This window comes from Phalacrocorax aristotelis, chromosome 5 (genome assembly GCF_949628215.1).
Source record: "Phalacrocorax aristotelis chromosome 5, bGulAri2.1, whole genome shotgun sequence".
Classification (NCBI taxonomy): domain Eukaryota; kingdom Metazoa; phylum Chordata; class Aves; order Suliformes; family Phalacrocoracidae; genus Phalacrocorax; species Phalacrocorax aristotelis.
In genome coordinates, this window is record NC_134280.1 from 22154608 (window position 1) to 22170530 (window position 15923).

The 15923-nt window shown below is 38.0% G+C and overlaps 1 protein-coding gene across 2 annotated transcripts in view; it reads right to left on the reverse strand.

Annotated features, from left to right (window-relative positions):
- Positions 1–255: 255 nt before the first annotated feature.
- The window catches only part of STK39 (serine/threonine kinase 39), a 105269-nt gene continuing 89601 nt past the window's right edge, over positions 256–15923 (reverse strand). Inside the window, exons 16-18 of one of the 2 annotated variants that reach the window (XM_075093362.1) lie at positions 5846–5910; positions 1685–1743; positions 256–707 (exon numbers count right to left, since the gene is read on the reverse strand). In XM_075093362.1, the coding sequence (XP_074949463.1) occupies positions 704–707; positions 1685–1743; positions 5846–5910 (128 nt within the window). In that variant the 3' untranslated portion in view covers positions 256–703. Of the gene's footprint in view, positions 708–1523; positions 1744–5845; positions 5911–15923 lie in introns of those variants that run through there. The other variant, XM_075093363.1, reaches the window with a different exon arrangement.

Below are 15923 nucleotides of genomic sequence, written 5' to 3' on the forward strand. Positions count from 1 at the left end.
TTCCTGAGGTACAAACACCTTAGGAGTCTTAAAAATGCCTTATGCAAAGCACTGGAAAGCAAGCAGTCAAGAGCAACTCTCTTCCATGAGCAAGAAAGCAGTGTTTTCTCCCCTTTGCCTCCCCAATGCGAGGAACCAGGTCCCTTGTGCAAGCGCCGCTCCTAAACTAAGTAAGGGCAGCAAACATAACATCTCCCTGCTACGCAGCCGTCGAAACACACGCAGTGCATGGAAATTCAAAAAACAAATCTGTTTGTGCAATACACTTTTATTTTTTTAAACTTTGCAGTCATCTTGGAGTAATCATGTAAACAGTTGGATGGGATGGGATTACATTGAGTCGTATGTAAATGGCTCTGGAACACCTCAACGATTATGACAAGGCATTATAAATAACTTCTTTTAATAATATATATTTGCCATTTTCAGTACATTAAAGAGCTGCCGATTATCTAGGATTAGCTAGGAAGTAGATTAAGTTGTAACCTCTGAGAAACATATCTCCAAATTTGAAAGCCTTTCTAAGGTTCACTAGCTCCATAACATCTATGCCACAGGTTAAGCATAAGACTACTTGGGTCAAAAGTGTTTTCTTTGTAACAGAGTTTTACTTGATCATTGCACAAAGCCCTATTATTTTCACTCCACCTTGGTATTTTGCAGAACTTCAAGTAAAGCTTCAGTTCTGTTCTTCAAGTTTTTATCACCTGTATGAAACCAGTTTCTATCATTAAGGATAAGTTGGATCAGAGATGGACACAGTAAGCAGTCTACCTTAACAATAGTTCAAAGTAGTTCTAGCTCATAGACTCCCCAATAAAGCATAGTCAAAATTCTCTAACGCCTTTGCTACTATATTTCCCCTCCTTGCTCAGATAACGATATATATTTATATATATAGTACCATATGTATGGTACTTCTAGAAAATTGAGATTATTTATTTAAGCAGCCTCAGGCACATTCTTAAAACATTAATGTCTGCAAGGCACCTCCCACTCCCTTACCAATCAGTTTGTGGACTGGTTTTTTAGACACACAACCAACAAAAGCTTGCTAATGCCTAATTAATTATTTTTTAAAAAAAAAAACAACCAACCCTAGAAGTTACCAAATGCTTCAAAGATATACCTGAAACTTTTTTAAGTAACGGATGATTAACTGCAAATAGCACATAATCAAGTAAAATCATTTTCTTATTACTAGGATGTGTAATGCATAAATATATGAAAAATAAAATTCACAGTTGGTTTTAAAACTAGAATTCAAGTTTGGCTAATAATTCTTAACTTTCATATTTATGTTAATTTCTTAATATACCAGAACAGAGGCAGTATTATCAACCACAAGTACAGGTAAAATAGTATCACTCAAAGTTTATGAAAGAAGTAAGCTTGATAGAAAATTCCTTTTGTAACCAATAAATACAGCCACCTGAGTGCATTTCCACAGGCTTGTCACTTAGGGGTAATCCAAATCAATTGCTAAGAGACATTTAGTAGCATTTTGAATGTTAGCAGCAGCGGTGTAGCTGTGGGCTTTGCTTGTTCTGACTTTGTGAATTGCGAGAGAATGAAGCAGAATTCAGTGTGTGGTGCATTAATTTTCCTTTGCATCTAAGCCGGCCTCTTCGCAATCTCACAATTCAGCTTGGGGTCAAGGGACAGACATCAGCTGACACTTAACTGAGCAAACCCGATCAGTTTCACTTCATCAGGAATCTCAGCGCCATCACAGCCAGAGGCCTGCAAGTACAAACAGAAATGTTTAGTATATCACGCTACAAAGAAGGATTTGACAGCCAGGCTATAAATTTCCCCCATATCGCCTAGTCAGCAAACAGCTTACTTGAAAGAAAGCTTTCAGACTGCTTGATGTATCCTCTGTCAGTGTCAGCCAAATGCATCCTTAATTTTAGCAAACTTTTAATCAATATTAAAAATTATGAAAAAAATACTGGGAAATGAACACTTAAAGACCCAAATTCTTTAACCCAAGCTGTCCAGAGTGGAGACAAATTTGCTTTTTCATGTAAGCATGCTGTTTTCACTCACAAAGAGCAAATAACCCAGACGTACAGAATCCACCTTTTACCGTTGTGCTGTAGACACCTAATGTTTCATGAGTCCAGCTACCAAGTCTGTTTGGAATAGTAATCCACTGAATTTTTAAACACGAGATTGAAGCAGTCTAAGAAGAATAAATACTAACATTTGCAAAAGGACAGCTCCTTTATGACAATACAATCTAGTACTTAAAATGGTATCATTGAGATTCTTCAGTAAGGTCTGTCACAGCACACACTGGCACAAGTAATCTTTTTCAAAAATAACAGTAAGACTATGAAACTACCTTGCTAAGGATTGAACTGTTATTTTAGGTCTGCTTTAAAAAAAAAAAAAAAAAATCACACACGCTGTAGGCAAAATATTTTTACATTTTGATTTTCAAATACAAAATTTGCTTCTGTAGGACAGAAGTGATGATATTTTAAACAGGGATTTTTTGTGCATTCTTCACCTGTGTGGTAGATAAATCAAAATAATATTACAATTGGATGAGCAGCATGTAATGGTAAATTAGTTATGACAGATGCCTTCAGACTCTTTGGCATATCACCCCCAAAAAAGTCAGAACAATCGGTTCACCCTATAAAAATGCTCCTTTTATGCATTAGTAGCAGTTGAACCCTTTAGTAGAACTGGTTTGTGTATATGCAATACAAAGAAAAGAGCTCTCAGATTGTGCACACAAGGTGCACCGAGTTACATTATACATTGAGTTTTCATGACCAAAAATAAACTCACTCAACACTTGTAGAAGCATCAGGCTACTCCTTCAAATTTACTTTGATCAGAAAGAGAGAACAGTTCTTTCTTCAGAGGCTATTTCTCAGTTCTTATTCTACTGAAGCAGCAAGTTAAAGATCTGAGATCATCACCATTGGTTACTCTTAAGATATCTCAATGGTTTTTGGATTGGGAAGTTACTAAAATTCAGTTTGAATTTTGTACTTAAAATATAATGATAAAAAGAGCTAATATCATTAACATAATTCTATGCTCTAGCTAGCTATCAGCCTCCTCAAAGCCATGCTAAGTAACATATCTAGATACATAGAAATTTTTAAATGCCTTCGTTATCAATACGTATTGGCTAATTTTTAATGCACCTGGAACCTATTAGCTTATATTTCATGCTTAGCGTAAGTACCACTGCTATACATAAACTGCAATATACAAGAAAAGCTCTTAGTATTTGCAATTCATTGTTTAGTGACTGAATGCATTCTTTCATTAATGGTTGCTTCCTCCCTTTTTCATATGAAAAATCCTCACATAAAATGCAAATTATGCTGCGCAATAATGTGTGTTTCCTTGAGTGTTGCCAAGATGACTTGTGTATTAAAGCAGCCTCCTTCCCAAAGTGTGGACAGCTGGATACTGCAGGAAAGTCATCATTCTGTGTTAGTGAAGACAACTAAAGGAGGTTTAATACCATGTACATTCTGTAGAATGACATCATTGTAAGATCAAAGATGCACTGTTAAAAAAAATATGCAAGGGAGAGATCCAACCTTAAAGACAGATTCACCCAGACACCTCGCTGTAATAAATTTCTTTACCATTTTGGCAATAATTAAAGACAAAAACAGTTAAGATATAAGTTGTTGTTCTTTTTTCCCCAAAGATGAAAATGCTTGCTGTTTGAATAGAAATATTAGATACCAGCAAAATACCAGCAAAAGCAATCTGTGAAATACTAACCAGATTCTTTGTCCACAAATAGTAGTAACTAATCCTAAACTAAAAAGCACTTTTCAATTTAATTCTCTGAATGCATATAGGATTAGCTACATTTAGACTTTCAATCCCCATGAAATATTGACCAACAAAATGTGTTCTAATCAAGTTGTATACAAGTGCTTTCAAATTCAGTGAGACCTTGCTAAGGGGTAACAAAGACTCAGGAGTTCATACAAAAAAATGACAGAGTTCTCCTAGGCAACAATTCATTTAGGAACTCCACTACACAATATAGAAACAGGCAGAAACTGAACATATATTACATTAATCCAAGGATAAGTTAGGATACTACTTGTGGTTATGTTCTTTTCCCAGGAAGTTGGGAACTAATGCAGGAAACCTAGGTTAAAAATATCAGGAAGAAACTTTGGTTAAAAGTTAACCTCAGAAATTGTTACCTAGCCAATGGAACTTTTCCTTGAGAAGGGAGAAAAACATTGATTTTGGATTGTCTGTTAACTCTGATTATGGTAAGGAGTAGGATTGTAACAGCATTCACTCACTGGTATCTGAAATACCATGTGACATTGACTGTACCCCAGCAATAAATCCAACTGGATCACAGAAATACCGCAACCTAAATTTTCAAGTGGATTTCTTTTCAACGTATATAAACATTAACTGGATACTATGGGATATTACATTTTGGAATCTCAAGCCTCTATTTTAAGTGAGTAAACTAGAAACCCAGACTTCTACAGAGCCTCTGGGTTATCTATGTATCTAAATGCTCTTGGTGAGATGCCACTGACTACACAATAAAGCTAAGTCAAGTGTTCAGACAGCAAGAACACAGATCAGCTGCAAAAACAGAAGCATCAGCCTTTAAGCTATATTTAGATAGTAAGGGCCACAGAAACAAACCAATTTGAGTTACATGTCCTTATTCCCCCACCCCATAGCGTTCTCAGAAGAAATGTGTAAGTTCTGGTGATTTAACTGGACTGCAGAGATAATATGAGTCCAAAAGATTTGGTCAGTTAGAACTACTCAAATCTATATTTTAAAAATGACGTGCAAAGAACAAACCTGAATCAGTACATTATCATCAGCTAGGTCACTTATTCTCTAAAAATGGCTCTCTACAGCCCATCTGAAGCAGCTGCTTTCATAAACAAAGCTGTGATTCTGGAGACCTACTTATCTAACAGGCATTCAGTCTTGTCTTTCATACGTGGCTGAGTCACTCTCAGCAAGGGGTGCTGAAAGCTAATTGGTTAGAGTTTAGTATTTACATAGCTAATCCTTCAATAGCTTTAGGTATGTAAATTTTTCAACTTAATTTTAGCAAGAAATAAAAAAAAATACAGCACATCAATTCTGAATTAAGCTGTTGCAATGTGAAGTTATTAAATTAGATCTATCATGATAGCATCAAAATAGACCAAAATTAGGACCCTTGGTCAGGGGCACAAAATGCAGCACAGACAACAGTCCCAGGCCTAAAATCAGGGTCTCATGTTGTATATACAGAAGAGGTGGGGAGGGAGAAACACTAATGAAATACAGTGGGAGCAAGATCAATTTGTAGGTGTGGATGGTTGACTGAAAGAAGGTTGAAGGGAAGAATTAAGGAGAAGCAAGCAGAAGAGAAGGTGACCTGCACACAAGAAAAATGGTGGCAGGTGCTGGAAAAAAACGGATTGGAACAAAATATCCATTAGCAGAGGACACTTCAGCCAGCGCAGAGCTGAGGGAGGGGGATGGAGGTGAGTTAACCTAACAACTACAGTTTTCTGTGCTTTACCTGTTTCGGCAATTCTTCCCAGGGGTTTTGTCCCTGCAGATTCTCACCTAACCTCAGAACTCATGTGAATGAACCTCCTTCTCCCTACACAGCTATGGAGCTGTGTAGGAGCTACGTATCCCTAATGTCCTGTCAAAATAGAGTTTAGGTTTTTCTCTTTCACACATGGCAATTTCAATCATCTTACCTGTCAACACATTTATTCAGCAAAATAGCTGTAAAAGAGATAAAATCCAGACCGTGTGTGAATATTGTGATAATTCATTTGTTTCTTCCCTTCATGCTTTTACTTACCAACTTAAAAGTCAATGTTTTCAAGGCCTTTGGATCATCTACTATCTTCTGTAAGTTAGCAGCAACTGTGAAATAAAGTATGGAAAAAAATAATGATTTACAGAAAATCGCATTCAGCATGACATGAAGCCTCATCGTGAATCTTCTACTTAATTCTACACACATATATGTCTGTAAATTGCCACTTGAATCATTTAATCACTCTCTAGCTGTCATTTGAAAGTGAGAGGGCAGTTGGGCTGCCATAAATACTGCCTCCTTTCTTTTGCAGTCACTGATACTTTGTGACTATGTGAACTGGTTCAGGGGAAAAATCTGCCTGAAAACCAAATGACAGAAAAAAATAACTACTAATTTTCAGCTTAGGCTCTTCTATAAACGGTTCGCAATCACACAAATGTAAGTGCAAGGAAAATGGAAGAGTCATGCAGCCAAGGATAAGCTGATGGCTGTCATGATTTATGTCATGTTTCTGCTATAGCCAGGGCCACCATCAGCACAAGCTTCTAGGAGAAGGCTGAGCTCACTGTCCCCTCTAACTTCTGCTTGTCCTGGCTTTGTGTGTGTGCCTCTGTCCCTTTTTTGGCCTGGCATTAGTACCCACACAGACTCTTGGTGAGCTGTTATGGCTCACTAGAAGAAAAATGAGCAGAAATAAGAGAGTGATGGAAAAGGAGCTGATCTTCAAACTACTCTCTCTGAGTAAGCATGACTGAGATTTGTGATATAACTGCAATAAACAGTTTAACTAGATCTACAGAGTCCAAGTGTCTGGAGAAGGAAGCTGTATGCCCTAACAGAAGTAGCAGGAAGGGAATAATTTACTCCTTGAAAACAGAGGAAGAGGCAGGAAGATAATAAACTGTTTTTCTATCAAAACACCTAAGTCACACTTTTAATTGGTCTATTTTTTACAATATTGCTACCACTAATCTTGCCCAAGGGTTGGCCGCTTTCAGCTTTGTACGTTTACTAAACTTGTTCCCCAGCTTTGCACAGTCATAGATCCTGAGATAACTCAGACCGAATCATTGAGAGCCTTTGCTCAAGACTGACTTATGAGCACAAGATCTCATCAACAGGACATCAGCATGACATAAAGACTCCTCACTCGGCAGAGCTGTTCAGACAAGACTTTAAAAAGGAAATAAACAGGTATTAAGTAGCAGACATTTCTTAGTACACTGAGTAGGTAAGTACCATAAGGCAGAGAAGCAACAAACCCGATGTTCTCCATAAATAATACTTTCCACAGACTTCATAAGGTGGAAGATACACAGCAAACATTTGCATGTGGCATGTCCTACTGCTACAAACTCAGATACCTACCTCCTCCATTTTCTAAAATGACAATGATAAAATTTTCACTCCTACCGCGCCTGATCATATACGATTCACTGTGTACTAACAGAAATTAGCCTCACAAGGGGAAGAATAGTATTTGGCAAGGGAATTTAGAGAAGAAAACGTTCAGGTCAATCTACCGCTGTTAAATGCAAATTAAATTTTTTGGGGTCTCACTTTCTTTAAACCACTGACATGGCACCAAGGATTGTTTATATACCTGTAATAAATTTGACCAGGGTTGAAAGGGTGTTTGAAGCTAAAAAACAAGCCTTAAAAGCAACCACAAGGTACATTTTGTAGAGAACACTTTTTGGAAAGAAAAAAAATTAACCTTCACAGTTAAATGAACTCAACTACAGGCACTACAATAGTAAGCCTTTCCATTTTTAAAGCTTCATTATTCATAATCTTCTTTATTCTAGTCATTACAAACAGTTTTTATTTTAATGACACAATTCACTTCCACAATCAATAAGTCAATTTTATTGCAATAACTCCCTACCTGATAAAATACATGCAAATACAGATAATCTATCTGTAATTAGTATTATACGTGTATCTAATGTATCATTACAATTAATGCTTAGAACCTCATATGTAGGCAAAAAGGAGCATTCAGCCTTAGATCTCCTGAAGCTAGGATAGAAGAGCTTCCATTTTTTATGTCTTAAAAATCTATAAAATAGGATCATGCACTCAAAAGCAGCTCTGGCTTATCCAAATCCCTGTAAAACATGTCTTAAAAAAAAATAAAAATAGAAAGAACACATTATCCAGCTAGTGTTAGCTGGCTCCACTGAAATGCAGACACAGTGCTACAAAACCAGATAGAAGTTGTGTCCTAAATCCAAAGATTTCTAACTTCAACTATTATAAAATGTTACAAAAAGATGAGCTTCAAATGCGTGCTTGTCTTCAGGAAGGGCAGTCTTTCATTTAATGTTGAGCAGCTGTAAAACAACTAAAGCAAGTTAGCATGCTGCTTGGCTATTTTGCCTGAATGTAAAAACTTCCAGCTGCCCTTAGGCAAAGTTACTATAACATTTTAGATGGACATCATTCTTCAGGAAAACTGCTTTTCGAAGAACAGTGCTCATCAAAAGGCTACAGGGACACACTTTTATTTGTTCACTTGTCTTTACTTTTAATAGGAACACAAGCCAGAAACTTTTACATATAAAATGGTAGAGAAACATCTGAAGCAAGCATATGAAATATGCCTTATTTTTGCTTCTCTGATGGGCCATAACTAGAGTGGGACATGTTTAATCAAACAGAAGATTAGGAAGATTTAAGCGAGTAATGCCACATGTTTTCAGGCTACACTTGAAAATGAGAAAGCAGACCTGCAAAGAGTGCAGAATAATAGAACACAAGTTTACATTAAAAATAGTCAAACCTGCAGCTTCCTACAGAGACATCTTTTCATTTTCAATTGCACACATCCAGCATCTTTCAAGTAAGATTAGTGTCTCACCTGTGACTTTTGGTACTCTGTGTTTTACATTTTCTGGTCATTACAGAACGGCAATAGAAATGATTTTGACAAAATAATGTCATTAATACCATTCAATCAAGCCACCATGAATGCAAATCCCCCCAAAGGCCTGCTCTTTCTGCAACATCTGAAAGCATAAGTAATTAACATCAATTAAAAATCAGATGTGTGCGTAATTACCTAGCAAAACCATACAGTCCTGTTGGTATCTTTTTTGCTTTTCTATCTCCTTTTGTTTTGCTAGGTCTTGTCCACATTTAGACTGCAAGGCCAACAATGAGAGGCAACTGTCTGAATTTGGATACCTAAGTCTGCATTTCAGTAAACTACTTAAAATACAGTTCATTTTTTTTAGGGATGAAACTACTGTAAAGACATCCTCAAAATTACAAGTAGAACAACAGACTCTAGAGTGGAATACTCATCCTACTTTATATGCAGTTTAATTAAGCTATCAGTTGCATAAAATATAACTAACTTACCATTCTTACAAATATACTTCTAAAGATTTAGGACTATTACCAAACCTACACAGCTTGGACCACTAAGTATGCAAAGTCTCCTGAAAGACACTCAGAAATTCAGGCAGCCATATGCTCACAACAGTAAACAATGTTCTCACATACAAGCAGTTGCTGCTACTGTTCAGCCCTATTCAGAATTACTGATTGCATCAGGCAAGAAAGAAAAAGAATACTTTTAAGTGAACTGCTATTAAGCTTTACTGATAAACATCTCCCCAGCTACTGAATTTAAGCTCTTTTCATCAAGCAAAATGATTTAGTAGGTCAAGACTCACTAGCCCTCCTAGTACAGTTCATGCACAAAGTTTTGATTTGGCTTAAATACAAAAAATGAGCCTGAAGTTTCTAAATGCAGATGAACCCAACCACATCTGCAAACACTAGGGAGGAAAACAGCCATCCGGCTCTCATCACCTCTCCCTACCCCAAGCACCCAACAATTTTTCTATTGCAAGTCAGTGAACAAAGTCAATTTAGTACAGTAATGCTCTTCCTCAAGTGAAAAGGAGTTTCACATTAGGAGTTTGTAGAGGAAATACTTCTCTCTGCTGATACTTAAATTATTTGGAAAAGTGGAGAGCATTGTAAAATACGTCTCTGGATTCTACTTTACACCTTATCTCTAAGTTAAGTATACTACAGTTCCTATTGACAAAGCCATTTTTCTTTGAAGTACTCTGAAGTCATGCCTTGGATGTTGTACTCCTGAAATTCATAGTAGAGTAGTTTGACTGCAAGCAGCACTAACTGACAATTTCAAATCCTGTTGGGAATTCACTGTTTCTACAAGGCCTGGATATGCTAGACTCAACTTCATTTTACAGAGTGTTTTCTCAAGATGTTATGTCCATACTCTTATAAAAGTCAGGAGAAGAAACATGAACAAGATAACTGCAGGAAAAAATTAAGTGATGGTGATGGAAAAACCTTTGCCAGCAGTAACCAAGTAAACAGAGTATACTTCAAATCATGCCTTGGAGCAAAAGCCCCCTTCAAATGTTAGCAGCAGAGCAGTTAGCACAATAGGCTTTTGCTGTTCACAACAATAAATGAGGTGCCATTTGACCTTCTTCAGAAGGTTTGTGAAGGACATAATCAACCTACGTACCACAAATCATTCCAGGTTTTTTTTGCAGGTTTTAACTCAGTGACAAACTGTTGTGCCACTTTGTCAAAGTAAGTGTCTGCACTTGCAGAACATGCAATAAGATAAAAGGTCAAACCCAGCATATAAATATACACAACACGGGCTGCTAATTGCAGATGTGATTGTACTGGGTTTGCATGGCAAGGTTTTGATAGCCGGGGGCTACGGGGTGGCTCCTGTGAGAATCTGCTAGAAGCTTCCCCCACGTCTGACCGAGCCAGTGCCAGCTGGCTCCAAGATGGACCCGCCGCCGGCCAAGACGGAGCTCATCAGTGACAGTGGTAGCGCCTCTGGGATAACATATTTAAGAAGGGGAAACAAAAAAATAAAAGGGGAAAAAAACCCTGCGCAATTGCAGCTGGAGAGAGGAGTGAGAATATGAGAAGAAAAACCCTGTAGACACCCAGGTCAGTGAAGAAGGAAGGGGAGGAGGTGCTCTGGGTGCCAGAGCAGAGATTCCCCTGCAGTCCATGGTGAAGACCATGGTGAGGCAGGCTGTGCCCCTGCAGCCCATGGAGGTTAACGGTGGAGCAGATATCCACCTGCAGCCCATGGAGGACCCCACACCAGAGCAGGTGGATGCCTGAAGAAGGAAGCTGTGACCCTGTGGGAAGCCCACGCTGGAGCAGGCTCCTGGCAGGACCTGTGGACCCGTGGAGGGAGGAGCCCACACTGGAGCAGGTTTGCTGGCAGGACTTCTGACCCTGTGGGGGACCCACGCTGGAGCAGTCTGCTCCTGAAGGACTGCAGCCCTTGGAAGGGACCCACACCGGAGCAGTCTGTGAACAACTGCAGCCCATGGGAAGGACCCAAGCTGGAGAAGTGCATGGAGGACTGTCTCCCATGGGAGGGACCCCACACTGGAGCAGGGGAAGAGTGTGAGGATGACTCCTCCTGAGGAGGAAGGAGCAGCAGAAACAACATGTGATGAACTGGCCACAACTGCCATTCCCTGTCCCCCTGCACTGCTGGGGCAAGGAAGTAGAGAAAAATCAGCGAGTGAAGTTAAGCCCAGGAAGAAGGGAGGGGTGGGAGAAAAGAGTTTTAAGATTTGGTTTTATTTCTCATTACCCTACTCTGATTTGATTGTTAATAAATTACACTAATTTTCCCCAAGTCAAGTCTGGTTTTCCTGTGAGGGTAACTGCTGAGTGATCCCTCCCTGTCCTTATCTTGACCCAGAAGTCTTTTGTTATATTTGCTCTCCCCTGTGCAGCTGAGATGGGGGAGTGACAGAGCAGCTTTGGTGGGCACCCTGCATTCAGCCAGGCTCAACGCACCACAGTCATAAATAAAAAAACGCCACATAACTACAGTCCTCTAGTATGCATATTTACATAGACTATCCTACAAATCACTCTTTGCTATATGACAATTTTGGCCAATAATTTTCAAATAAGTGATCATTATAAGCTGAGGTAACAGAACAAAAAAGGCCATCTTCAAGATCACAAATAAATATAAGAGAATAACCATACTTTGGACAGTCTCAAACAGCTGTTTTGCTCCTGTAATGTGACAGGACTCTGCCTGGTTATTTAAAATTCTTAACACAGCATGAAACCTAACCCTAATGGCTTCTGAAAATGGGAAACTTCTGGAAAAGTTGAAATTAATGAGACAGTAAATAAAGCTATATGAAGTACAGTAGAACTATTTCCAGTACAATGCCAACCCAGCCAACTGAGCCGGAGCCATCTGGCATAAACACAGACACAAGCAGAATCTAAAGCTTGAAATGATATTTCTGGGGTCCTCTCAAAAGAATAATAATTCGTCTGCTTTTCCATTTTGAAAAGAGTGGATGGGGAACCTCTGACAGTACGTTTAGGTTCAACAGTTTGCAAAGCTCTTGCATATTGTAATCCTGAAATTCAGATATGAGGAAAGGGAAAACGTTATTCAGGCACAAGATTACTGTCACAAAAAAAACCTTGAAAAATTATAAGCTCTGAGAAAATGAAAAATATTTTAAATAAGTGAAAAGTGAAATATTTTTAATGTAGCCCAAAACTCAGTCTCTAAGCAATAGCCACCTTCCACTGCTCCCTATTTCATCAACGGCATTGCCATGAGAAAGGCCAAACTCAAACCTCCACGGATTTATTTGCTTTCCTGCTGATTGTTTCGAATATTACCCCAACCATAGGCAGTTATTTCACAATTTTCATCTGATACATGGAGTTCTACATAATTAACAGCCTTGTGAGTCTGCTGATTTGAGGATTAATGCTGTATTCTTCTGTATGGGTCTTAGGAAGCACAATGCCTGAGTGACAGGGAATACTTTTCAATGGAATTATCACTCCTGAAAATTCAGCTGCTGGTAGGGCTTTCCTCCAAAGGCCTGAATTTATTATGCATGCTCTTGAGGCAGTTTCACATATTGCAAGAGGTTCACTGCAATATATATATTCATTTATATTTCATATTACACAGTGGTTTTCATGCATTTGCAAATGCATAACAAAGTCAAAACTAAGTTTTAAAACATAGATAGCACTAGATTATAGTATATTTTGCAAACAATCAAAGCAATCATCCTTTTGAGCTTTTGGTAACAATTCCTCCAGATCTCTGAGTTTCTTATTATCTAATATTACCTAATAGCTCATGAACTGTCTACATGAAAGACTAAAAGGCTTTTCAATGCAAGGTCAAAAACGTCTTTTAAGTACAGCGTGATTTCATTAGCTCACCCATTCAGAATGCTAGTCATAAAATCCCTTTTGTTTATGTTGCTTGAGAACAGTAGCAAGGGAAACATAAAAGTGTTTTGAGATCTGTGACAGCTAACTAACAAGTGTTTATTGCTAGAAGACTGCAAGGAGCTAGACATGATCCTTATAAGAAAGAAATAAAATAGAAAGATCAACAGCAAGCCTGGCTTCTCTTCTGAGGAAGCTATTGGACACCGATAAGGCAGTAACAGTAAAAACATTTAGAAATCTATTATTTATGAAGAGGATGTCATTAGGAATTTATCAAAGGAAGATTAAGGCTCACAAATTTGTTTGAATACTCAAAGTAGACTGCTGAATACGTAGATATAGATAAATACAGTGGAAACCATCTCCATTTCAACATTTAATACTTTAATATCCACCACCTTGATTTGAAGCCTCACAATCAGAAAACACAGCTTGAAGAGAACAGCTACAGGACAACAGAACACCAAAGCAGTTCCCCCTTGAAAGGAACACTGGGAGACTGGAAAAGGTCTCCTACAGCATGCTTATGAACAGGACTAAAATTTCACAGTCCAATTCCCACAGCTTAAAGTAATTATTAAAACCACTTGAGGCCTGAATGTATGCTGTTTCATGTGTGCATGAAGTACCAGACATGAAGAAGAACTGTACCAAATAAAAACATCCTCACCTCCTGAAAAATGGCCCAACATACAGCAATAGTAAAGAAAGGAGGCAAGCAATACTTCAAATTAGGGACAGAATACTCAGACACAGGTTGTACTACCCCTAGTGAGTACCAAAATCTGTGCTGATTTTACTTGGGTATTAATTAGTTTCTTCTATACAGACAACCAAGGTTTAGGCTAGTTCATGTCTTTTTAGACATGTTTAAGGACATTTACTATTAGTTTGGCATCAGGGTATCTTCTTCTTCAAAAAAAAGAGGGCGTTGGGGGAAGGGAGGAAGAAAGTGGGACCAAAGCTTTAACAACTAACCCAATTATGCTACGTTATTCAAGAGTGGAATAGGCAAAGGCATGAGAGAGACATCAGGGACACATATTCCTGACTGACCTCTACAGACAAAGACTTTAAATATTTATCCTTGCTCAAAGTGAAAAAGTAAAAAAAGAGTTTATGGAGTAATAGTAGACCTCAAATTACTTCACATTAAGATCCATTAACACAGGGTATTAATACCCAGGGGTCACAGACAAAAACTGGAAAACCAAGGAGTGATGAAGTATACAAGGTTTCATTTGTCTTTAGGTAGCTGATGGAAAAATTCCCACCCAACAGAAGCAGTCTGTTTTATGAAACAGGAGCACTGTATCAAAGTGGAAAATGAAGAAAGTTAGTGCTAGAAATCTACCTACTTCAATTCCAATAACACATAATTAAACTCCCAAATTCTCAATTATTTAGTACGGATATCTGATCCCAAGGTAATGGTTTACATTCTACAATCTGTGAGGGAAAAAGAACCACCCACTGAAATTGCAAAAACTGCTTTTATTGATTAAACTAAAACATTAATATAACTGGCAAATTGTACCTTTTCCCAGAAACTTATGAAAAAATAGAAGGTTGATATTTCAGATTGATTTTTTTTTCCCCAGAGTGTGTGAAGAACACTTAGGCAAACCACCACATATTTAAAGCAAAGTGTTATGAAAAGGTAAGTAGAATATATTTGGATACTTAAATGCTTAGCTATTTCAGACCTTGATTCTGCATGTGTCTAATGGGGTAGATTATCCAGGAAGATAAGGGGGGAGTATATACAGATTTCACAATTTCCCCTTCATTTTGAGAAAAGCATTTTGAAGATCCTGAGCATTCTAAAACTCAGTTGAGTCTCAAACGAACATTTAAAATAAAAATTTAGACCTGCTGCCCAACATTGCTAGTAGGGATATTTAACCAGCCTGAGATATTACACTAAATTGTGCTCATAAATTCTCTATACAGAAGAATGAGTCAAAGCACAAAGTTGAAAAAATTGTTTGCCAGCGACTGAATGTAGAAAGCAAGTGCTAGCTTTCAGACAAAGGTTTGACAACAGCTTGAGAGTCATCAAGATATTGAAGACAGCTCTAACAAATACCTTCATCAAGCTAGAGTAGAGTTGAAATGTAGGTCTATGCAGAAATAAGGCAGGTCACATTCTGCTATGCATACTATTACTTGGTAATCTCCTCTCCCCATCAGATCTTCAGAACTGCTCCTGTCCTGAGTTCTGCTATGAATTATAGATATTGTTCTGACAAAACTATTAAGAAGATGAAATAGCAGCCAGGCTACTTCAATACCTTAGATCTGAAACTTGAAACAATGAAAAATATATTTAGAAAAGACTCCCTGACTTGCAGGTGCTAGGTTCTGATACAGACTACTAGTTTGAAAAGCCTCAATAAATCCTTATTTTGACATACTAACCACTTGCAGAGAAGTGAATGCCAAGGAAACAAATAAAAGCAACTAAATTACTGTTGAAAAGAAGAAATTACTTATATTGCTGTCTTTGCAACTTCTGATTCAAATTCACAGGGGTTTTATTTGGTGTTTTTTTGGGGGGTGTTTTTGGTTTTGGGAGGTTTTGGTGTGGGGTTTGTTTTGGGTGTTTTTTTTTGGTGGTTTGGGTTTTTTTTGTTTTAACTAGAAAGGAAAGACCCCAAAACTACAATTCAGACCTATGAGAGCAGGGAACACACTTCAGGCCTACAAGTTTATCACGTACTGTATCAGGCGAAACCCAAACTAATCCCACTAATAAACAGATGGATTTATTCCTCATTTACACAGCTAAGTAGGAACTGGTGGTCTGCATGCTGAAAAAAGGAACTGTCTTTGAAGGCAACTGCTAATT